At 42.2% G+C, this 25,207-nt stretch overlaps 1 protein-coding gene across 1 annotated transcript in view; it reads left to right on the forward strand.

Moving 5' to 3' along the window:
• The window catches only part of LOC106582518 (integrin alpha-V), a 67,072-nt gene that overhangs the window by 6,420 nt on the left and 35,445 nt on the right, over positions 1–25,207 (forward strand). Inside the window, exons 3-8 of the mRNA XM_014165693.2 lie at positions 14,259–14,350; positions 16,943–17,057; positions 17,274–17,335; positions 17,959–18,004; positions 23,608–23,730; positions 24,094–24,138. Of these exons, the coding sequence (XP_014021168.1) occupies positions 14,259–14,350; positions 16,943–17,057; positions 17,274–17,335; positions 17,959–18,004; positions 23,608–23,730; positions 24,094–24,138 (483 nt within the window). The remainder of the gene's footprint in view (positions 1–14,258; positions 14,351–16,942; positions 17,058–17,273; positions 17,336–17,958; positions 18,005–23,607; positions 23,731–24,093; positions 24,139–25,207) is intronic.

The following is a 25,207-nucleotide window of genomic DNA, read 5'->3' on the forward strand; positions in this document are numbered from 1 at the left end:
CTGGTGTCCTGACTCTCTGTGGTGACTAAAGAACCCATGGTACATATTGTAGAGTAGGGGTGTTAACCCTGGTGTCCTGACTCTGTGGTGACTAAAGAACCCATGGTACATATTGTAAGAGTAGGGGTGTTAACCCCGGGGTCCTGGCTAAATTCCCAATCTGGCCCTCATACCATCACAGTCACCTAATCATCCCCAGCTTCCCATTGGCTCATTCATCCCCCCTCCTTTCCCCTGTAACTGTTCCTCAGGTCGTTGCTGTAAATGAGAATATGTTCTCAACTTACCTGGTAAACTAAAAATAATTACTCCAAATGATTTAGACAGACTAAAGTGACAGATTTACAGCAGACTAGAGTCTCATAATAACTATACTTGTAGATGGCCCATGGGTGGATGTGATGTTTGACCAGGTGCAGTCAGGGCTGTAGAGGAGGGGTGGGGGTGTTGGGACTGTGACTGTTGCGCGAGTCAAGGTTAAGGAGGAGCTGGGTTGTTGCTCTTAAGACTGTTGCTTTAGTACATAACATGGAGGAGTTTTGATTTAGGCCAGGAGGGTTAGTTGTTCCTATGTGTTTTGCTGTAGGGCTAGCCAGGAGGGTTAATGTTCCTATGTGTTTTGCTGTAGGGCTAGCCAGGAGGGTTAGATGTTCCTATGTGTTTTGCTGTAGGGCTAGCCAGGAGGGTTAGATGTTCCTATGTGTTTTGCTGTAGGGCTAGCTAGGAGGGTTAGTTGTTCCTATGTGTTTTGCTGTAGGGCTAGCCAGGAGGGTTAATGTTCCTATGTGTTTTGCTGTAGGGCTAGCCAGGGGGGTTAGATGTTCCTATGTGTTTTGCTGTAGGGCTAGCCAGGAGGGTTAGATGTTCCTATGTGTTTTGCTGTAGGGCTAGCTAGGAGGGTTAGTTGTTCCTATTTGTTTTGCTGTAGGGCTAGCCAGGAGGGTTAGATGTTCCTATGTGTTTTGCTGTAGGGCTAGCCAGGAGGGTTAGTTGTTCCTATGTGTTTTGCTGTAGGGCTAGCCAGGAGGGTTAGATGTTCCTATGTGTTTTGCTGTAGGGCTAGCCAGGAGGGTTAGATGTTCCTATGTGTTTTGCTGTAGGGCTAGCCAGGAGGGTTAGATGTTCCTATGTGTTTTGCTGTAGGGCTAGCTAGGAGGGTTAGTTGTTCCTATGTGTTTTGCTGTAGGGCTAGCCAGGAGGGTTAGATGTTCCTATGTGTTTTGCTGTAGGGCTAGCCAGGAGGGTTAGATGTTCCTATGTGTTTTGCTGTAGGGCTAGCTAGGAGGGTTAGTTGTTCCTATTTGTTTTGCTGTAGGGCTAGCCAGGAGGGTTAGATGTTCCTATGTGTTTTGCTGTAGGGCTAGCCAGGAGGGTTAGTTGTTCCTATGTGTTTTGCTGTAGGGCTAGCCAGGAGGGTTAGATGTTCCTATGTGTTTTGCTGTAGGGCTAGCCAGGAGGGTTAATGTTCCTATGTGTTTTGCTGTAGGGCTAGCCAGGAGGGTTAATGTTCCTATGTGTTTTGCTGTAGGGCTAGCCAGGAGGGTTAATGTTCCTATGTGTTTTGCTGTAGGGCCAGCCAGGAGGGTTAGATGTTCCTATGTGTTTTGCTGTAGGGCTAGCCAGGAGGGTTAGATGTTCCTATGTGTTTTGCTGTAGGGCTAGCCAGGAGGGTTAGATGTTCCTATGTGTTTTGCTGTAGGGCTAGCTAGGAGGGTTAGATGTTCCTATGTGTTTTGCTGTAGGGCCAGCCAGGAGGGTTAGATGTTCCTATGTGTTTTGCTGTAGGGCTAGCCAGGAGGGTTAATGTTCCTATGTGTTTTGCTGTAGGGCTAGCTAGGAGGGTTAGATGTTCCTATGTGTTTTGCTGTAGGGCCAGCCAGGAGGGTTAGATGTTCCTATGTGTTTTGCTGTAGGGCTAGCCAGGAGGGTTAGATGTTCCTATGTGTTTTGCTGTAGGGCTAGCCAGGAGGGTTAGTTGTTCCTATGTGTTTTGCTGTAGGGCTAGCTAGGAGGGTTAATGTTCCTATGTGTTTTGCTGTAGGGCTAGCCAGGAGGGTTAATGTTCCTATGTGTTTTGCTGTAGGGCTAGCCAGGAGGGTTAGATGTTCCTATGTGTTTTGCTGTAGGGCTAGCCAGGAGGGTTAATGTTCCTATGTGTTTTGCTGTAGGGCTAGCCAGGAGGGTTAATGTTCCTATGTGTTTTGCTGTAGGGCTAGCTAGGAGGGTTAATGTTTCTATGTGTTTTGCTGTAGGGCTAGCCAGGAGGGTTAGTTGTTGTTCCTAAGACTGTTTCTCTACTCAGGGTTACACAAGAACAGAGCTTTGTGGTTGGCTAGATGGTATGCTCTGAAGGTTAGTAAGTATCCTCCCGAATATGTCAGAATGCAACTCTCTCTCTCATTCTATCTGCACAAACCTTCACACAATACATTTGGTTCCAATGTAGTATAACAATGAATATCACATTCCATTCTCTGAAGTTATTTGAAATAAAAAGTTGAACTGAATCAGTAGGCTTAATCATTCCCCGTACAATCACCAAGCAGTTTAACCATGCGTGCCACTATGGAGTTGACTTTGTTTCTAGTGTCTCTGTTTATCATGAAACAGTATCTTCTTTATAAAGCCTGTGATTATCATGAAACAGTATCTTCTTTATAAAGGCTGTGATTATCATGAAACAGTATCTTCTTTATAAAGGCTGTGATTATCATGAAACAGTATCTTCTTTATAAAGGCTGTGATTATCAGAAAACAGTATCTTCTTTATAAAGGCTGTGATTATCATGAAACAGTATCTTCTTTATAAAGGCTGTGATTATCATGAAACAGTATCTTCTTTATAAAGGCTGTGATTATCATGAAACAGTATCTTCTTTATAAAGGCTGTGATTATCATGAAACAGTATCTTCTTTATAAAGGCTGTGATTATCATGAAACAGTATCTTCTTTATAAAGGCTGTGATTATCATGAAACAGTATCTTCTTTATAAAGGCTGTGATTATCAGAAAACAGTATCTTCTTTATAAAGGCTGTGATTATCGTGATTATCATGAAACAGTATCTTCTTTATAAAGGCTGTGTTTATCATGAAACAGTATCTTCTTTATAAAGGCTGTGATTATCATGAAACAGTATCTTCTTTATAAAGGCTGTGATTATCATGAAACAGTATCTTCTTTATAAAGGCTGTGATTATCATGAAACAGTATCTTCTTTATAAAGGCTGTGATTATCAGGAAACAGTATCTTCTTTATAAAGGCTGTGATTATCAGAAAACAGTATCTTCTTTATAAAGGCTGTGATTATCGTGATTATCATGAAACACTATCTTCTTTATAAAGGCTGTGATTATCAGAAAACAATATCTTCTTCTGCTCCTTCACCATATTATTGTTATTAACTGTTTTATGCTTGTAAACTAACTATAATCTCTGCATCCACAGTCTAATCTGGTCTACTTGAGTTGGTGTTTAGTTACCATTTTAGTAATAGTCTGTGATGTGAGACACTATGGAAGGTTCAGCTTGTTGCAACAACCAGGTGTTTTCTGTCTTCATGCTGTCTCAGCACGTTCCTAGGTCTGAGGTCACCCTCCACATTATTAGCCCTGTAGGCACCAGGCAGGAAACCACTTCAACTCTGCCTGAACAAGCACCAGTGGTATTTCGTTACCAGCAAATGTGCAACATTGCAGCTAACAGAATATTTCAACAGGCTTTACATTGGCTTGTCATATCAGGTGATTTGTGTTTTGTGATAAAGATGGATAATTTCCACATCAACATGACACACCCCATATTAAGACAACGTTATAGACATGTTAACCGTAGTCTCACTTGCCTCACCCATGTAGAGACGGCAGATGTTTCACAGTACGATGATGCGTTTTGCAGCAATATAATGAATGCATCATATTGTGAAATTTGGAAGAGAAAAAAAACTGGGACTTTTTCTGTGTTTTTTTTTTTCAAGTCAGATCCTCTTTGAGAACAAAAGGGAAAACACAGAAATACAAACGAAAATACTAAATCTAAAACGCATAAAAATGTCATAACCCCACCCCATCTGATTTTGTTAGTCATTCAGATGGCATAAGAACACGAAATAAGCCGAGGCAAAATGTGTTGAATTGCAGAAAATTTGCTTTAAAAAGAGCAAAATGTTGTCTCTGCGGCCAAGAAGAAGATCTCTAAAATGTTCAGTCAGATACCATGCCATTGGCCACGCACCACTACCACGCACTCGCCACGACCTTAAGGAGTCATCGTGCTTCAGTTCGGCTAGCACCGAGCCAAATTCGGCTAGGAGAACTGAACACAAAGACACGCGTAGGAGAATAACATAGTGTACACAGAGAGACACTTGACTGGCAAGGAAATTCACGTATTTCCCTACTAGATATGCTTTACCCAGCAAGACATAAATAGTAGGCAAGATACGGAGGATGGATATAAGGGCATACGGCCTAGAGATTGCTGGTGGACTGTTTTAAGAGTTATTTTTGTTCCAAATTACGGCAGAAGATTCTCGATTTACCACCACCAGCTGTCCTGCCAGGTATGCCCAACACCGTATGCCCAACACCAAGTCCATGTTGTCCTGAGAGATGAACTTTTCCCCTTACATCAAACCCGGATGCACCCTTACCCAGGTATGTTGATAATACAATGTTGGAATCAGTTTAACCTTTTTCCTGTGTCTTATTTCCCTTGTTACTGCATACACATCTACAGTGCCTTCATCAATTATTCACACCCCTTGACTTGTTCCATATTTTATTGTTACAGCCTGATTAAATTGAGATTGTGTCACTGATCTACACACAATACCCCATAATGTCAAAGTTACAGTTTTGACATAAATCTGCTTGAAAATCTATAGCTGTCACGTCCTGACCAGTATAGAGGATTATTTGTATTATTTGGTCAGGGCGTGGCAGGGGTATGTTTGTTTTGTATGGTGGGTAGTTGTATGTTAGTAATGCTGTTGTTTAGCCTGCTACACTGTTCCTGTCATGAGTTTTGTTTATTGTTTTTTCCTCGTGGTCACATTTAAAATAAATGATGATGAGCACGCAATCCGCTGCATATTGGTCCACTTTGTCCGACAGCGATTTCAACATATCTTCTGACGAAGAGGAATGTGACAATAGCAAGACCTGAAAATGGTTGCCTAGCAATGATCAATGATCAATTTGGCAGAGCTTGAAGAATTTTGAAAAGAATAATTGACAAATGTTGCATAATCCAGGTGTGGAAAGCTCTTAGAGACTTACCCACTAAGACTCACAACAGTAATCGCTGCCAAAAGTGATTTCTACAAAGTATTGTCTCAGGGGTGTGAATACTTATGTAAATGAGATATTTCTGTATGTCGTTTTCAATAAATTTGCAAACATTTCTACAAACATGTTTTCACTTTGTCATTATGGGGTATTGTGATGTCATTATGGGGTATTGTGATGTCATTATGGGGTATTGTGTGGGTATTGTATGGGTTAGAAACAAATATACATTTTTATACATTTTTTTTAATTCAGGCTGTAACACTATGGAATAAGTCAATGGGGATGAATACTTTCTGAAGGCACTGTATATGAGCAATTACATTTTTATCATGGCTTTTGGAATATGCTTCCTGGAAAATGATATGGTGTTTTGGTTGTTGTTGTTGACCAAAAATAGGTTTATATTTTATATCTGACATATATTATCTTGTCACCTCTCATTCACAGGTGTCCATCTCAATGAACCTGGACTTACCTAATACTACCGCCACTCTCGTTGTCGGAGAGTCATAGAAAATGCATTTGGCGTCACGACTGCAAGGATTAGGATTGTTGTTCGGCCAATCGTGTGTACCACTGCTGAAAAGGCTAATGACATTGTGAAGACCTGTGTGGCCCTCCACAACTACCTGTCCTCCACGGATGAAGCTCATGAGCCAAACGCAAGATACGTGCCCCTCACGCTTTTTGCTGACACTCCCCTCCCTTCTGGCAACTACCAACCTGGAGAGTGGAGGAGGGTTTGTGGCAGGGGACAACCATCTCCAAGTGCCAGGGTGACACAGCTTGCAAGCAAAACAAGAAATAAGCTCAGGGACTTCATCCTCTCCCCCCTGGACGTGTGCCATGGCAGGAAGACATGGTTAGGAGAGGACAACTCAACCCAAGGCCAGCTAATCAGAATAGGCCTTTGTTTTCCACTGCTCACACACACATAACACTTGATGGATGCATACAGTTCTTCTTTGTGTGCACTGTGAACCAAAGTACTTTGTACCAAAATGTAGATTTTTAATCTTGTTAATAAAATGAAAGTTGATTCTATGACGTCTGTGTGCATTCATTTGGATTGGAACTACACCACCAGTAGAAGCCAGCCTGTAAAGTCTGTGACACACAGCTCTCTGGGTACTGTGACACACAGCTCTCTGGGTACTGTGACACACAGCTCTCTGGGTACTGTGACACACAGCTCTCTGGGTACTGTGACACACAGCTCTCTGGGTACTGTGACACACAGCTCTCTGGGTACGTTGTCAGCGCGAGATGTTCAAATAGAATGCAATGAAACACTTTGTATTGAGATGAAGATGCAGAGCTTTTTTTTTCAGCACACAAAAAAAAGAAACCATCTGGGCTCTGAAAGTGAACCACAATACAACAGTGTCTGCTAAGAGGAGACGTGTTAATAACACGTGTCAATTAAATATCATTAAAGTGTCAAATATCTGGCCGGACGACCAGGCGGCGCTTTTGGGCCAGTGACGAGGCGGCGCTTTTGGGCTAGTGACGAGGCGGCGCTTTTGGGCCAGTGACGAGGCGGCGCTGGGATGCAGAGAACAAAACCTGGTGCTGTCCCCATTCACTGATGTTTGTGCCTTGAAAAATTAAAAAGTATAGTGCTGTTTTAGTACATATATCCAAAACGATCAATGAACAACATATCAAATATAATGAACCCTATAATTAAGCCTACAATGGACTGTAATATTGCAAACAGTCGAGCAGAGTTGAGTAGGCCGGGCCTAGCTACTCAACCTAGCTAAACCAAAGTTCGCAACATTTTAGCTAGCTGGACCTTGATACCACACTTTGACTTCGGTGTTAGCAATGTGGAAAGCTTTCTCTGACAAAATAAATTTTGATCAAAAAGTTGTAAAGATCTTTAGTTGGGTGGCTTGCTTAATCTCTGCATGAGTATGCTGCTAGGCTAACTAACCAGACAAGTAGCTAGCTGGCTAGCTGTTGTTAGCAAACATGGCTAGTCTTTTCCTCGACTACAATAGAAAATACAACCAAATACCTCTGGTGAAGACGGTATGTTGCTTTCCGTCTTGCTTACTTCTATACCCATTGGCCCGAGCAATGCTCAAAGTTGTCATTGCTGTTGTTCGCAATGTTGACTCCATAGAGTTTCCGGCTGAATCGAGAAGAAGTAGGAACTCTGGTCACCCCTACAGTTGACAATCACTGATGAAGGGGCGTAGACTTCGAGAGGCAAGCCGAAGTTTGGTAGCCGATAATTTGGAAGTAGAATGTCCTATTAAAAAGTCACCAGAAGTGACTTTCTCAGTCGTTCTACAAACAAAATCTCACAGGGGTGCATGCCACCGGACCCCCCCACTATTTCAGAATGTGACCAACCGTTTTCATGTTAATATCAGACTGGGAAGTATTGATGTTCACTATCTCCTCCTATCTGAAAGTGTAGCCAATTTTATTTTTATTTATTTGACCTTTATTTAACTAGGCAAGTCAGTTAAGAACAAATTCTTATTTTCGATGACGGCGTAGAAACAGTGGGTTAACTGCCTGTTCAGGGGCAGAACGACAGATTTGTACATAACACCCCAAAAATGTTGCAATTATATATATTTAAAAAAAACAACATTTTTTACCACTTTTTCTCCCCAATTCTGTGATATCCAATTGGTAGTTACAGTCTTGTCCCATCGCTACAACTCCCGTACGGATTCGGGAGAGGTCGAAGGTCGAAAGCCATGCGTCTTCCAAAACACGACACCGCCAAGTTGCACTGCTTCTTCACACACTGCTCACTTAACCCGGAAGCCAGCGGCACAAATGTTTCGGAGGAAACACCGTACAACTGGCGACGGAAGTCAGCGTGCACGCATCCGGCCTGCCACAAAGAGTCTCTAGTGCGCGATGGGACAAGGAAATCCCGGCCGACCAAACCCTCCCCTAATCCGGACGATGCTGGACCAATTGCATGCCACCTCATGGGTCTCCTGGTCGCGGCCGGCTGTGCCTCGACACAATCCTGTCTCGGAGCGCAACGGACAATTCCTTAGACCTCATGACTTGGTTTTTGCTCTGACATGCACTGTCAACTGTGGACCTTATATAGACAGATGTGTGCCTTTCCAAATCATGTCCAATCAATTGAATTTACCACAGGTGGACTCCAATCAAGTTGTAGAAACATCTCAAGGATGATTAATGGAAACAGGATGCACCTGAGCTCTATTTTGAGTCTCATAGCAAAGCGTCTGAATACTTATGTAAATAAGATATTTCCGTTTTTTTTAATTTGTAATAAATTAGCAAACATTTCTAAAAACCTGTTTTTGCTTCATCATTATGGAGTGTTGTTTGTAGATTGAGGAAAAACATTGTATTTAATACATTTTAGAATAAGGCTGTAACGTACATTTTTTGGGGTGGGGAAAAAGCCAAAGGGTCTGAATGTTTTCCGATTTCTGCAGTGGCAAGTGGAAACATAACCGACTCTATTACACTAGGGGGAAACATAACCGACTCTATTACACTAGGGGGAAACATAACCGACTCTATTACACTAGGTGGAAACATAACCGACTCTATTACACTAGGGGAAACATAACCGACTCTATTACACTAGGGGGAAACATAACCGACTCTATTACACTAGGTGGAAACATAACCGACTCTATTACACTAGGTGGAAACATAACCGACTCTATTACACTAGGGGGGAAACATAACCGACTCTATTACACTAGGTGGAAACATAACCGACTCTATTACACTAGGTGGAAACATAACCGACTCTATTACACTAGGTGGAAACGTAACCGACTCTATTACACTAGGTGGAAACATAACCGACTCTATTACACTAGGGGGAAACATAACCGACTCTATTACACTAGGGGGAAACATAACCGACTCTATTACACTAGGGGGAAACATAACCGACTCTATTACACTAGGTGGAAACATAACCGACTCTATTACACTAGGGGAAACATAACCGACTCTATTACACTAGGGGGAAACATAACCGACTCTATTACACTAGGGGAAACATAACCGACTCTATTACACTAGGGGGAAACATAACCGACTCTATTACACTAGGGGGAAACATAACCGACTCTATTACACTAGGGGGAAACATAACCGACTCTATTACACTAGGGGGAAACATAACCGACTCTATTACACTAGGTGGAAACATAACCGACTCTATTACACTAGGGGAAACATAACCGACTCTATTACACTAGGGGAAACATAACCGACTCTATTACACTAGGTGGAAACATAACCGACTCTATTACACTAGGGGGAAACATAACCGACTCTATTACACTAGGGGAAACATAACCAATTCTATTACACTAGGGGAAACATAACCGACTCTATTACACTAGGTGGAAACATAACCGACTCTATTACACTAGGGGAAACATAACCCGACTCTATTACACTAGGTGGAAACATAACCGACTCTATTACACTAGGTGGAAACATAACCGACTCTATTACACTAGGTGGAAACATAACCGACTCTATTACACTAGGTGGAAACATAACCGACTCTATTACACTAGGTGGAAACATAACCGACTCTATTACACTAGGGGGAAACGTAACCGACTCTCTTACACTAGGGGGAAACATAACCGACTCTATTACACTAGGGGGAAACGTAACCGACTCTCTTACACTAGGTGGAAACATAACCGACTGTATTACACTAGGGGAAACATAACCGACTCTATTACACTAGGTGGAAACATAACCGACTCTATTACACTAGGGGGAAACGTAACCGACTCTCTTACGCTAGGGGGAAACGTAACCGACTCTATTACGCTAGGGGGAAACGTAACCGACTCTATTACACTAGGGGGAAACATAACCGACTCTATTACACTAGGGGGAAACATAACCGACTCTATTACACTATGTGGAAACATAACCGACTCTATTACGCTAGGGGGAAACATAACCGACTCTATTACACTAGGGGAAACATAACCGACTCTATTACACTAGGGGAAACATAACCGACTCTATTACACTAGGGGGAAACATAACCGACTCTATTACACTAGGGGGAAACATAACCGACTCTATTACACTAGGTGGAAACATAACCGACTCTATTACACTAGGTGGAAACATAACCGACTCTATTACACTAGGTGGAAACATAACCGACTCTATTACACTAGGTGGAAACATAACCGACTCTATTACACTAGGTGGAAACGTAACCGACTCTATTACACTAGGTGGAAACATAACCGACTCTATTACACTAGGTGGAAACATAACCGACTCTATTACACTAGGTGGAAACATAACCGACTCTATTACACTAGGGGGAAACATTGCCTCATGGATGTCCCTCCTCATTGAGTAACATGTGTGTCAGAGATTGCATTGGCTAGACGGTGTATTAATGGGTGTTGGTTGTGAGTCATTTCCTCTTGGGAAAATATAGTTTAATCTCCAGGCTCTGATGAAAACTCATCACTGCTGCTCCCTTCAGGAATACCAAACATCAACCAGTCCATTTGTTATGTGGGTACTCGGTGTCTTGCCTAAACATCAGACTGTTTTCAAGTTTTAATGTCACATAGACAAGTACAGTGAAATGCCTTTTTTGCAAATCCAACATTGCAATAATCAGTAACAATATATTACTAGAAAAAAACATGAGAAATAAGAATATGAAATACACTAAGTAAGCATACTATATACAGCAAATATTTAAGTCAGTTCCAATACCATATTAACAATGTGCAGGGATACTGGAGTGATGGAGGTAGATATGTATAGGGGTAAGGGGACAGGGATACTGGAGTGATGGAGGTAGATATGTATTGGGGTAAGGGGACAGGGATACTGGAGTGATGGAGGTAGATATGTATTGGGGTAAGGGGACAGGGATACTGGAGTGATGGAGGTAGATATGTATAGGGGTAAGGGGACAGGGATACTGGAGTGATGGAGGTAGATATGTATCGGGGTAAGGGGACAGGGATACTGGAGTGATGGAGGTAGATATGTATAGGGGTAAGGGGACAGGGATACACGGAGTGATGGAGGTAGATATGTATCGGGGTAAGGGGACAGGGATACTGGAGTGATGGAGGTAGATATGTATAGGGGTAAGGGGACAGGGATACTGGAGTGATGGAGGTAGATAGGGGTAAGGGGACAGGGATACTGGAGTGATGGAGGTAGATATGTATTGGGGTAAGGGGACAGGGATACTGGAGTGATGGAGGTAGATATGTATAGGGGTAAGGGGACAGGGATACTGGTGTGATGGAGGTAGATATGTATAGGGGACAGGGATACTGGAGTGATAGAGGTAGATATGTATAGGGGACAGGGATACTGGAGTGATGGAGGTAGATATGTATAGGGGGAAGGGGACAGGGATACTGGAGTGATGGAGGTAGATATGTATAGGGGACAGGGATACTGGAGTGATAGAGGTAGATATGTATAGGGGACAGGGATACTGGAGTGATGGAGGTAGATATGTATAGGGGTAAGGGGACAGGGATACTGGAGTGATGGAGGTAGATATGTATAGGGGTAAGGGGACAGGGATACTGGAGTGATGGAGGTAGATATGTATAGGGGTAAGTTGACAGGGATACTGGAGTGATGGAGGTAGATATGTATAGGGGTAAGGGGACAGGGATACTGGTGTGATGGAGGTAAATATGTATTGGGGTAAGGGGACAGGGATACTGGTGTGATGGAGGTAGATATGTATTGGGGTAAGGTGACAGGGATACTGGAGTGATGGAGGTAGATATGTATTGGGGTAAGGGGACAGGGATACTGGTGTGATGGAGGTAGATATGTATTGGGGTAAGGAGACTAGACAACAGGATGTAAGTTAAACACAGTAGCAGCAGCAGCTTGTATGTGAGTGGGTTTGTAGAGTCAGTATACATTTATGTGCATATTATGTGTGAGTGATCAGATGATGGAGTGAGTGTTTGTGTGAGTGTGTAGGGCCCTGTGAGTGTGCATAGAGACAGTTCAAAATACTGAAATAAAAGATCAATAAAAAAAACAAGGTGAACTCGGTCCGTGTAGCTATTTTGTTAGTTATTTAATCAGTCGTATTGCTTGGGGATAGAAGCTGTTCAAGAGTCTGTTGGTGTCAGACTTGATGCACTGGTACCTCTTGCTGTGCGGCAGTCAATATGCTTTCAAAGGTACAGCTGTAGAACCTTTTCAGGATTTGAGGGCCCATGCCAAACTTTTTCCACCTCCTGAGGTCTTTTTGTGTGTGTGATTTGGACACCAAGGAACTTGAAGCTCCACTACAGCCCCGTCGATGTGGATGGAGGTGTGCTCGCCCCCCCCCCCGTTTCCTATTGTCCACGATCAGCTCCTTGCCTACTCCTCACCACCTGGGGTCGGCCGTCAGGAAGCCCAGGATCCAGTTGCAGAGGGAGGTGTTCAGACCCAGAGTCCTAAGCTTGGTGACAATCTTGGAGATGGACAATGGTGTTGAACGCTGAGCTGTAGTCGATGAACAGCATTCTCACATAGGCATTCCTCTTATCTAGGTGGGTGAGGGCAGTGTTGAGTGCAATTGAGATTGCGTCATCTATGGATCTGTTGGTGCGGTATTCAAATTAGAGTGGGTCTCAAGGGTGTCTGGGATGATGGAGTTAATGTGTTGCCATAACCAGCCTCTCAAAGCACTTCATGATTACAGATGTGAATGATACAGGGTGGTTAGTCATTGTGGTATAAGGCCTCAGAGTTCTTAGGAACAGGAATGATGGTGGTCATCTTGAGATGTGGGGATTACAGACTGGGACAAGGATAGGTTGGAAATGACTGTGTATATATCTGCCAGCTGTTCTGAGCATGCTCTGAAAACATGCCCTGAAATACCGTCCGGCCATGAGGCTTTTACGAGTGTTGACCTGATTAAAAACCTTACTCAGGTCGGCCTTGGAGAGCGAGATCACCCAGTCCTCTGGGTCAGCAGGGGCCCTCATGCACGGCTCTGTGTTGTTTTTTTGTTGAAACATGGATAAAATGTATTGAGTTCATCTGGTAGAGAGGCATTGTTGGGCAGGTCACGGTTGGGTCTTCCTTTCTAATCCGTAATGGACTGTAGACCCCTGCCATATGTGGCAGGTGTCTGAACCTGTGTAATAGGATTCAACCTTGTTCCTTTATCGGTTACCATGGTAACTCCATTATTATCTGTCCAGAAGAAGTAGCTGTAAAAAAAAGACAATAGTCTCTACAAGACAGAATGCTATATAAAGTTATACTTTACCGGTTGTACATGTTGTTGGTCCTTTTGGCAGGAGGTGGAGATAGAGTATCCACAGGAAAGTGTTGTTTAACCCGACTTTTTGCGGTGCCGGTAGGTTCTGTCGCTTGTATTTTCAATCTGTTGACGCAATTGCCGAATGTAGTCGATCGAAGCATGTTTCCTCACAATCAGCTGGAAGTGTTTTCTGTTTGGTTCGGCTCGGCCATATTGTGCAAGTGTTTGTCATCAGTATTGAAAATGAAAACCAGAAATACAAAACGATGTACAGACCAGCATACTGATGGTCGGGTTGATAAAACTACTCTGTGGACATTTTGTCTCACATTCCTACCTGCAAAAGGACCAACCACACGGACAACCGGTAAAGTATAATTTTATATAGCATTCTGGTTTGTAGAGGTCGTGAGAGGAAACTTTCCTAATCCAAAAGAATTCTATGCAATTCAACGTTGTTTTCAGCCTAAACTGGGTCATGTTCATTAGGCAGCAAATGGAAGAAAAGGGACTGAAACAGGGAAGGAGTACCTTGACTTGACAAGAATAAATGCTTGTTTAACAGGGGTACATTTAAAAAAAAAGAAAGTTGTGCCATAATGAAAACACAGAGTAGAGGTTCTTTCAAGCAGGCACCCCTAAAGTGATGGTGTTTCTTCATTTAAAACCACAATGATTTCTCCCTCACAGATGATCGTAAGAATAACGAGGGGCTCCAGATGGAGTTTAAGTCCAACCAGTGGTTTGGAGCCACGGTACGGTCACATGGGGAACACATCCTGGTGAGTGTCATTTTTTTATTTGATTTATTTCTCCTTTATTTAACCAGGTAAGCTAGTTGAGAACAAGTTCTCATTTACAACTGCGACCTGACCAAGATAAAGCAAAGCAGTGCGACACAAACAACAACACAGAGTTACACATGGAATAAACAAGAGTACAGTCAATAACACAATAGAAAGGGACCTTATCTCCATGGTTGGATCACGTGTTGAATGATGGAGAGCCCGTTTTGTTTGTTTTGAAAGTCTCTGAGAAAGAGTTATATTGAAAAAGTTTGCTTACTTACCTTTTTGAATTTGGATCCCGCGACGTGGATATCTATCCAGGGATCTTGCTAACGAAAAGTTTTAAGAGCTGCTTGGCGTAGCAGCTAGCGTAGCTGCTACCTAGCTATCAATCTAGCAAGTTTTCCTTGACGGCTTGAACACAGCCCGCGGTGCGGTTAGCCCTTGTGGCTGGGACAGCAGATTGTCTAAATCCCTGCTTTTTGTTGATGTTTAAATCTGCCCTGCAACCTACCCCTTATCTGGAAATGTGTGGAGTATCAGCGTTAGCCTACATTGATACCATGGCATCCCAATCCAAAGGTGGGAGTTATGGCAAGGGCAGTGTTTCTCTATCACAGGTGAAGGATCTTTTAAAATAACTAAAAAGGGTTTTACTAGCAGTTGTTACAACAACCGGAACATATTTTAAAGAGATTTGTCCAAGTACTGATTTGATTCAACTAACAAAAGAATGGACGAGCTGACCAGAGACTGTCCAAGACCTTAATAGCAGTTTGCAGTTCTCCCCAGGGAGACGTGGTTGTCCTGAAAGAGACTTGTAGCAAGAGGGCAACAAACTAGAGATGACATGAGATGACATCAGCACTGTCTGTGAATCAGTATTACAAAAGACTGGGAAAACAGACTATCTAGATCCGGGTTTCCCATAAACTCGGTCCTGGGGCCCCTCCTGGGTGTACGTTTTAGTTTTTTACCCCCTAGCACTATACAGCTGATTCAAAATAACCAGCTCATCATCAAGCTATGATGATTTGAATCAGCAAAAAACTCAAACGTGCACCAAGGTGAGACCCCAGGACCCAGTTTATGGGAAAGCCGGATCTAGAGGGACAATCCAGGAGGAATAACATCGTTGTGGATGACATACCAGAGACTTCTCATGAGAACTGGACGGAGTATGAGGAGAAAGGAAGAAAAATTATCAGTGAAAAGCTGCAGATGGATCAGAGGAAGATTCAGGTGGAGCCACGCCCACAGGTCTGGAAAACCTGTCACTAGCCCAGGTGACAGACCCAGGCCGATAGTGGTCAAGTTCCTGAGGTTTAAGGACAAGATGGCTGTTCTGGAGAGAGCCAAGAATTTGAGAGGAACCAACATCTTCCTCAACAAGGATTTCTCTGAAGCTGTGTGCCAGTGGCGGAAATAATTTATCCCAGCTCTCAAGCTGACAGAGAGCATGAGAACATTGCTTACATCCTCTACGACAGGCTCATTGTCCACCTTCCCTCCCAAAAGCCCGAGATGAATGAGAGAGCCAAGCTTCAGGGTCCGTAGCTTCAACCCAACATTACACACACACATACAAAAGTACAGTTCGTAAACACCTCTTCAAATTAGTGGATTTGGCAATTTCAGCCACACTCGTTGCTAACAGGTGTATACAATCGAGCACATAGCCTTGCAATAGACAAACATTGGCATTAGAATGGCCCGTACTGAAGAGCTCAGTGACTCAACGTGGCACCGCCATAGGATGCCACCTTTCCAACAAGTCAGTTCATCAAATTTCTGCCTTGCTAGAGCTGCCCCCGGTCAACTGTAAATGCTGTTATTGTGAAGTGGAAACGTCTAGGAGTGCAACAACGGCTCAGTCGCGAAGTGGTAGGCCACACAACGTCACAGAACGGGACCAGTGAGTGCTGAAGCGTGTAAAAATCATCTGTCCTCAGTTGTAACACTCACTACCGAACTTACTAAGAACTGTTAGTCGGGAGCTTCATGAAATGGGTTTCCATGGCTGAGCAGCCGCACACAAGCTTAAGATCACCATGCGCAATGCCAACCGTCGGCTGGAGTGGTGTTGGAGTGGTTTTTCTCCCCACAAAAGGGCTTTATTACAGACATAAATATTCCTCACTTTCGTCCTCTGTCCGGGTGGCTGGTCTCAGACGATTCGGCAGGTGAAGAAGCTGGATGTGGATGTCCTGGGCTGGCGTGGTTACACAATGTCTGTGGTTGTGAGGCTGGTTGGTTGACTTTCAAATTCTCTAAAACGACGTTGGAGGCGGCTTATGGTAGAGAAATGAACATTAAATTCTCTGTCAGGGCCGAGTTTGGGAAATGCTGCTCTAACACACACTAATTTCTGTTGTTGTATTGATTGTATATCGTTGTATTTTAAATTTTTTAACACATCCTGGGGACGGTCATGTCCTTATCTTGGAATCCAGAACCTAATCTTGTGCGCGCTAGCTAGCGAACAGTCTGTAATGAGATATTACCCACTAGTCTATTGAGTCTCTGTGACTGTTGATTGGCCTTGCTGTAGTTGACTGTACTCATGAGGTGTTATGTCTCTCTCAGGCCTGTGCTCCTCTCTACCAGTGGAGCACGTACAGCGTGTCAGAGAGAGAGCCTGTTGGAACATGTTTCCTGAAGAAAGGAGTAGAAGTCGTGGAATACTCTCCTTGCCGATCTAGTAAGTGACTGAGAATTATTTAATTTTTTTCTCTCGACCCAGCAAATTAAGCCTAGAGATTCTTCATTAAAAAGTGCATTGTAGTCTGGGATTAGATCTTGTCTGGGAAACTGGCTCTATATCTGTTTATATCAATAACTGCAGATTGAGATAACCCCACCTGGTCTACCATTGAGAGATTATTAAATCGTTCTGTGTTTGTGTTACTCTGAACAGAAGCCAACTCTCCAGAGGGACAAGGCTTCTGTCAGGCTGGATTCAGTATTGACTTTGTCAAGGTGCGTATTGTGTATTGTGTCCTCTTTGTCAAGGTGCGTATTGTGTACTGTGTCCTCTTTGTCAAGGTGCGTATTGTGTATTGTGTCCTCTTGTCAAGGTGCATACTTTGCAGTGTTCCATACAACAATAGATAAATAAAAACATTATTATAAACTATTATTCTCCGGTGCTTGGATTCCATTTCAGATCTTATTGTCTTGGTTTCTTCTTTCAGAATAACATAACTTATTCCTCTCCCTTTCTTTCTTTCTTTCTTTCTTTCTTTCTTTCTTTCTTTCTTTTTACATTTGTTTTTCTTTATTTTATCTTTTTCGATTTTGTTTTTTTCTTTCTCTCTCTCTCTCTCTCTGGCTCTCTCTCTCTCTCTCTCTCTCTCTCTCTCTCTCTCTCTCTCTCTCTCTCTCTCTCTCTCTCTCTCTCTCTCTCTCTCTCTCTCTCTCTCTCTCTCTCTCTGGCTCTCTCTCTCTCTCGGCTCTCTCTCTCTCTCTCTCTCTCTCTCTCTCTCTCTCTCTCTCTCTCTCTCTCTCTCTCTGGCTCTCTCTCTCTCTCTCTGGCTCTCTCTCTCTCTCTCTGGCTCTCTCTCTCTCTCCTCTCTCTCTCTCTCTCTCTCTCTCTCCAACAGAATAACAGGGTGGTTGTTGGAGGCCCTGGTAGTTTCTACTGGCAAGGTAAGTGATGTGTAATTCTATATATTTACTGAGCAGGTCAAGGTAAGTGATGTGTAATTCTATATATTTACTGAGCAGGTCTGTTATTCCAGGGTATTATCAGACACACTGTGCTCTGTGTGGCTCTCCTCTGAGATGAGGCATGTAGTGATTCAGGGAATTTGTGGTGATGCTTTGATTGCCTAACTATAGATGTTGTCAATGCAGTAATGCGTTGACTCCCTAACTATAGCTGTTGTCAATGCAGTAATGCTTTAACTGCCTAACTATAGCTGTTGTCAATGCAGTAATGCTTTAACTGCCTAACTATAGCTGTTGTCAATGCAGTAATGCTTTGACTCCCTAACTATAGTTGTTGTCAATGCAGTAATGCTTTGACTCCCTAACTATAGTTGTTGTCAATGCAGTAATGCTTTGACTGCCTAACTATAGCTGTTGTCAATGCAGTAATGCTTTGACTGCCTAAATTTAGCTGTGGTCAATGCAGCTCTTAGGCTGACAAGTGAGCAGTAGTCTGTGAGATCATGACACTGGCTTGCAGGAGTGACTGCCCAGCTAACAACAAACGCTCCCACAACTTTAGAGAACATTCCCTTAAGAGTCTCATAGGAATATGTTCCTGTGATGTGCAAGGAATGTTTCCCAGAGACCATTCCCTTAATGTCAAATAGAACTTACCAAGAACGTGGTTGCTATGTTCTCAGAACATATGATATTAAATGTTCTAGACACGTTTCATGGGAACGTTACAAGAACATTCACGTGTCCAGTTTTCTGAGGGGTTAGGAGAATATTCCATCAACGTCCCACCAAACATACATACATGGTTAAGGAAGTGCTGTATCATGAATACATGGTTCAACATGGTATAACAGTATGTGGTTCAACATGGTATAACAGTATGTGGTTCAACATGGCATAACAGTATGTGGTTCAACATGGCATAACAGTATGTGGTTCAACATGGCATAACAGTATGTGGTTCAACATGGCATAACAGTATGTGGTTCAACATGGTATAACAGTATGTGGTTCAACATGGTATAACAGTATGTGGTTCAACATGGCATAACAGTATGTGGTTCAACATGGCATAACAGTATGTGGTTCAACATGGTATAACAGTATGTGGTTCAACATGGCATAACAGTATGTGGTTCAACATGGCATAACAGTATGTGGTTCAACATGGCATAACAGTATGTGGTTCAACATGGTATAACAGTATGTGGTTCAACATGGTATAACAGTATGTGGTTCAACATGGCATAACAGTATGTGGTTCAACATGGTATAACAGTATGTGGTTCAACATGGCATAACAGTATGTGGTTCAACATGGTATAACAGTATGTGGTTCAACATGGTATAACAGTATGTGGTTCAACATGGCATAACAGTATGTGGTTCAACATGGCATAACAGTATGTGGTTCAACATGGCATAACAGTATGTGGTTCAACATGGTATAACAGTATGTGGTGTTGATTTCAGGAAGACGATAGAGTTACAGTTGAAGTCTGAAGTTTTCATACACTTAGGTTGAAGTCATTAAAACTCTTTTTCAACCACTCCACAAATTTCTTGTTAATAAACTATAGTTTTGGTAAGTTGGTTAGGACATCTACTAGTGGGTCAGAAGTTTACATACACTAAGTTGACTGTGCCTTTAAACAGCTTGGAGAATTCCAGAAAATGGTGTCATGGCTTTAGAAGCTTCTGATAAGCTAATTGACATAATTTGAGTCAATTGGAGGTGTACCTGTGGATGTATTTCAAGACCTACCTTCAAACTCAGTGCCTATTTGCTTGACATCATGGGAAAATCAAAAGAAATCAGACAAAAATTGCAGACCTCCACAAGTCTGGTTCATCCTTGGGAGCAATTTCCAAACGCCTGAAGGTACCACGTTCATCTGTACAAATAATAGTACGCAAGTATAAACACCATGGGACCACGCAGCCGTCATACCGCTCAGGAAGGAGACGAGTTCTGTCTCCTAGAGATGAACGTACTTTGGTGCGAAAAGTGCAAATCAATCCCAGAACAACAGCAAAGGACCTTGTGAAGATGCTGGAGGAAACAGGTAAAAACTATCAATATCCACAGTAAAATGAGTCCTATGTCGACATAACCTGAAAGGCCGCTCAGCAAGAAAGAAGCCACTGCTCCAAAACCGCCATAAAAAAGTCAGACTATGATTTGCAAATGCACATGGGGACAAAGATCGTACTTTTTGGAGAAATGTCCTCTGGTCAGATGAAGCAAAAATAGAACTGTTCGCCATAATGACCATCGTTATGTTTGGAGGAAAAAGGGGGAGGCTTGCAAGCCGAAGAACACCATCCCAACCGTGAAGCACGGGGTTGGCAGCATCATGTTGTGTGGGTGCTTTGCTGTAGGAGGGACTGGTGCACTTCACAAAATAGATGGCATCATGAGGAAGGAGAATTATGTGGATATATTGAAGCAACATCTCAAGACATCAGTCAGGAAGTTAAAGCTTGGTCGCAAATGAATCTTCCAAATGGACAATGACCCAAAGTTGTGGCAAAATGGCTTGGTATTGGAGTGGCCATCACAAAGCCCTGACCTCAATTCTGTAGAAAATGTGTGGGCAGAACTGAAAAAGCGTGTGCGAGCAAGGAGGCCTACAAACCTGACTCAGTTACACCAGCTCTGTCAGGAGGAATGGGCCAAAATTCACCCAACTTATTGTGGGAAGCTTGTGGAAGGCTACATGAAAAGTTTGACCCAAGTTAAACAATTTAAAGGCAATGCTACCCAATACTAATTGAGTGTATGTAAATTTCTGACCCACTGGGAATGTGATGAAAGAAATAAAAGCTGAAATAAATCATTCTCTGTACTATTATTCTAACATTTCACATTCTTAAAATAAAGTGGTGATCTTAACTGACCCAAGACAGGGAATTTTTACTAGGATTAAATGTCAGGAATTGTGAAAAACTGAGTTTAAATATATTTTATTTAGGTGTCTGTAAACTTCTGACTTCAACTGTATCTTTGAGATGCTCAGCTTCCTAGACTTCTACACTACCGTTCAAAAGTGTGGGGTCACTTAGAAATGTCCTTGTTTTTGAAAGAAAAGCAAATTTGTTTGTCCATTAAAATAACTTAAAATTGATCAGAAATGCAATGTAGACATTGTTAATGTTGTAAATGACTATTGAAACTGTAAATGGCTGATTTTTTTTTTAATGGAATATCTATATAGACGTACAGAGGCCCACTATCAGCAACCATCATTCCTGTGTTCCAATGCCATGTTGTGTTAGCTAATCCAAGTTTATCATTTTAAAAGGCTAACTGATCATTAGAAAACCCTTTTGCAATTATGTTAGCACAGATGAAAACTGTTGTCCTGATTAAAGAAGTAATAAAACTGGCCTTCTTTAGACTAGTTGAGTATCTGGAGCATCAGCATTTGTGGGTTCGATTACAGTCTCAAAATGGCCATAAACAAAGACCTTTCTTCTGAAACCCATCAGTCTATTCTTGTTCTGAGAAATGAAGGCTAGTCCATGTGAGAAATTCCCCCAAAAACTGAAGATCCCATACAACGCTGTGTACTACTCCCTTCACAGAACAGCGCAAACTGGCTCTAACTAGAATAGAAAGAGGAGTGGGAGGCCCCGGTGCACAACCGAGCAAGAGGACAAGTACATTAGTGTCTAGTTTGAGAAACAGACACCTCACAAGTCCTCAACTGGCAGCTTCATTAAATAGTACCTGCAAAACACCAGTCTCAACGTCAACAGTGAAGAGGAGACTCCAGGATGCTGGCCTTCTAGGCAGAGTTCCTCTGTCCAGTGTCTGTGTTCTTTTGCCCATATTAGTCATTTATTTTTATTGGCCAGTCTGAGATATGGCTTTTTCTTTGCATCTCTGCCTTATTATCTTCTATTCTTCTGAACTTAACAACATGAATTGGTGGTATTTAGATTGCTATATAGGGAGAGAACATTGTACAGAACAAGGCTGATGTCAATAAGTCGCTCTGGATAAGAGCGTCTGCTAAATGACTTAAATGTAAATGTAAATAACCAAAAAAAATGCTTGATTGTCCCAAGCTCTCGAATATTCGAATGAACTGATAACTGAGATGGACATGTCGACGTAGATCTGAATGCCGTGAACCAAGAAGTTCACCAACCAATCAGGGCCTTGATGGGCTTGGCAACAGTAACAGTGGTTCACCAATCAGGGCATTGATGGGCTGGGCAACAGTAACAGTGGTTCACCAATCAGGGCCTTGATGGGCTGGGCAACAGTAACAGTGGTTCACCAATCAGGGCCTTGATGGGCTTGGCAACAGTAACAGTGGTTCACCAATCAGGGCCTTGATGGGCTGGGCAACAGTTAACAATGGTTGACCAATCAGGGCCTTGATGGGCTTGGCAACAGTTACAGTGGTTGACCAATCAGGGCCTTGATGGGCTTGGCAACAGTTACAGTGGTTCACCAATCAGGGTCTTGATGGCCACCACAGCCTTGATGGGCTTGGCAACAGTTAACAATGGTTGACCAATCAGGGCCTTGATGGGCTTGGCAACAGTTACAGTGGTTCACCAATCAGGGCCTTGATGGGCTTGGCAACAGTTAGAGTGGTTCACCAATCAGGGCCTTGATGGGCTTGGCAACAGTTACAGTGGTTCACCAATCAGGGCCTTGATGGGCTTGGCAACAGTTACAGTGGTTGACCAATCAGGGCCTTGATGGGCTTGGTAACAGTGGTTGACCAATCAGGGTCTTGATGGGCTTGGCAACAGTAACAAGATGTTTTCTCTGGGACCATCAGGTGACGTCCTGACAACTGGACACAGGAATGTTCTTGCAATGTGTCTATAACATTAATATCTTATGTTCTGAGAACAAAGCAGCCATGTTCTGTGTATGTTTGGTGGGACATTGATGGAATTGTCTCCTAACCCTCAGGAAACTGGACACAGGAATGTTCTTGCAACATTCCCACGAAATGTGTCTAGGACATTTAATATCTTGTACTCTGAGAACATGGGAACCGTGTAACATTACAAAACATTTCTCTCTCACTAGAATTGTTAGCTGGGTGGTCTCTTAATTCTGTGACAGATTCTCTGACCCAGGGAAAATGCTGAGATGTTGTTTTCCTTTGGGTGTGCTGCTAGTTGTAACATCCTGTTGTGAGTCAAATGAGCAAATACAGCCCTTTTTTAAAGCTGTCAAAGTTGTTCGTAATGGGGCGGCTCATTGGCTGCTGCTATGCTGGGTAGGCACTGAGTGAATTTGAATAGGGAGGGGTGGAATTGAAAAACCTTGAACATTTGTATGGGTGCCATGCCAGCCTGCAACTCAATAGTAGAAGGTGTTCCTAATGTTTTGTACACTCGGTATATATTAGATTCTCACATTCTGTGAACCTTGAAGCATTTTTTTGTGTTGTGAAAAATGTAAGCAGAAGCACAATTTAGACCTACACAAACCCTCTCTCACCCCTTGACCCTGCTTTAATAACCTTTTGTCATTAAGGACTAGAAACCCCTCGTGTTGTTAATAACATAAGGTGATATATGGCAGACGCTCTATGTTATTTCCACAGGTCAGCTGATAAGTGATGATATTTCTGAGATCATCACCAGGTTCAATAGACAATATCACACTCCTTACAGTAACCAGCTGACCACTAAGTCTGCCAGTGCTCAGTACGATGACAGCTATTTAGGTAAGTCCTGTTGTCTTGAGTCCCAAACGGCCTCCTATTCCCTCTATAGTGCTCTACTTTTAACCAGGGCCCATAGGGAATAGAGTGCCGTGTGGGGCATATTCATTTTCTGGATAATTATATGTTTGTTCATTTTGATTAGCATTTTCTCAAGTGGTGTTGAAGCTCTTGTTTTGGCTCTGTAAGAGGCTCATAACTATCGTTAAAGAATTTAATGAGCTCTTAGGGTTTTGTGGCAGATGATTTAGCAATGTTCTTAAACTGTGCATGATCTGTTGTAGAATGTAGTACGTCAATGGTACTCTACTCCTCTGGCACCATATCGTCTGGGTTGTTTGGTGTTTATTTTATGTTTACTTCCAGGTTATTCTGTGACTGTCGGTGACTTCAATGCTGATGGAGAAGATGGTAAGACTTGGCCATCAAACTGTTCCCATCTACTGATGTCTCTTCTGTCTCCATCTACACTCCTTCCTCTGTTTAGTACTGCATACATGGCCTTTCACCTACTCATGTTATTTTGTCTCTTGTAAAAGTGGGATGATCCATACTGTAATCTCTGGGTTTGGTACAGTAACATTCTATATAGAACAGTTCAATGGTGATCTATTTTGAACATTCTATATAGAACAGTTCAATGGTGATCTCATTCTAACATTCTATATAGAACAGTTCAATGGTGATCTCATTCTAACATTCTATATAGAACAGTTCAATGGTGATCTCATTCTAACATTCTATATAGAACAGTTCAATGGTGATCTATTTTTAACATTCTATATAGAACAGTTCAATGGTGATCTATCTTTAACATTCTATATAGAACAGTTCAATGGTGATCTATTTTTAACATTCTATATAGAACAGTTCAATGGTGATCTATTTTTAACATTCTATATAGAACAGTTCAATGGTGATCTATTTTTAACATTCTATATAGAACAGTTCAATGGTGATCTCATTCTAACATTCTATATAGAACAGTTCAATGGTGATCTATTTTTAACATTCTATATAGAACAGTTCAATGGTGATCTATCTTTAACATTCTATATAGAACAGTTCAATGGTGATCTATTTTTAACATTCTATATAGAACAGTTCAATGGTGATCTCATTCTAGCATTCTATATAGAACAGTTCAATGGTGATCTCATTCTAACATTCTATATAGAACAGTTCAATGGTGATCTCATTCTAACATTCTATATAGAACAGTTCAATGGTGATCTATTTTTAACATTCTATATAGAACAGTTCAATGGTGATCTATTTTTAACATTCTATATAGAACAGTTCAATGGTGATCTATTTTTAACATTCTATATAGAACAGTTCAATGGTGATCTATTTTTAACATTCTATATAGAACAGTTCAATGGTGATCTATTTTTAACATTCTATATAGAACAGTTCAATGGTGATCTCATTCTAACATTCTATATAGAACAGTTCAATGGTGATCTCATTCTAACAT

The sequence above is a fragment of the Salmo salar genome, chromosome ssa21, assembly GCF_905237065.1.
Source record: "Salmo salar chromosome ssa21, Ssal_v3.1, whole genome shotgun sequence".
NCBI lineage: Eukaryota > Metazoa > Chordata > Actinopteri > Salmoniformes > Salmonidae > Salmo > Salmo salar.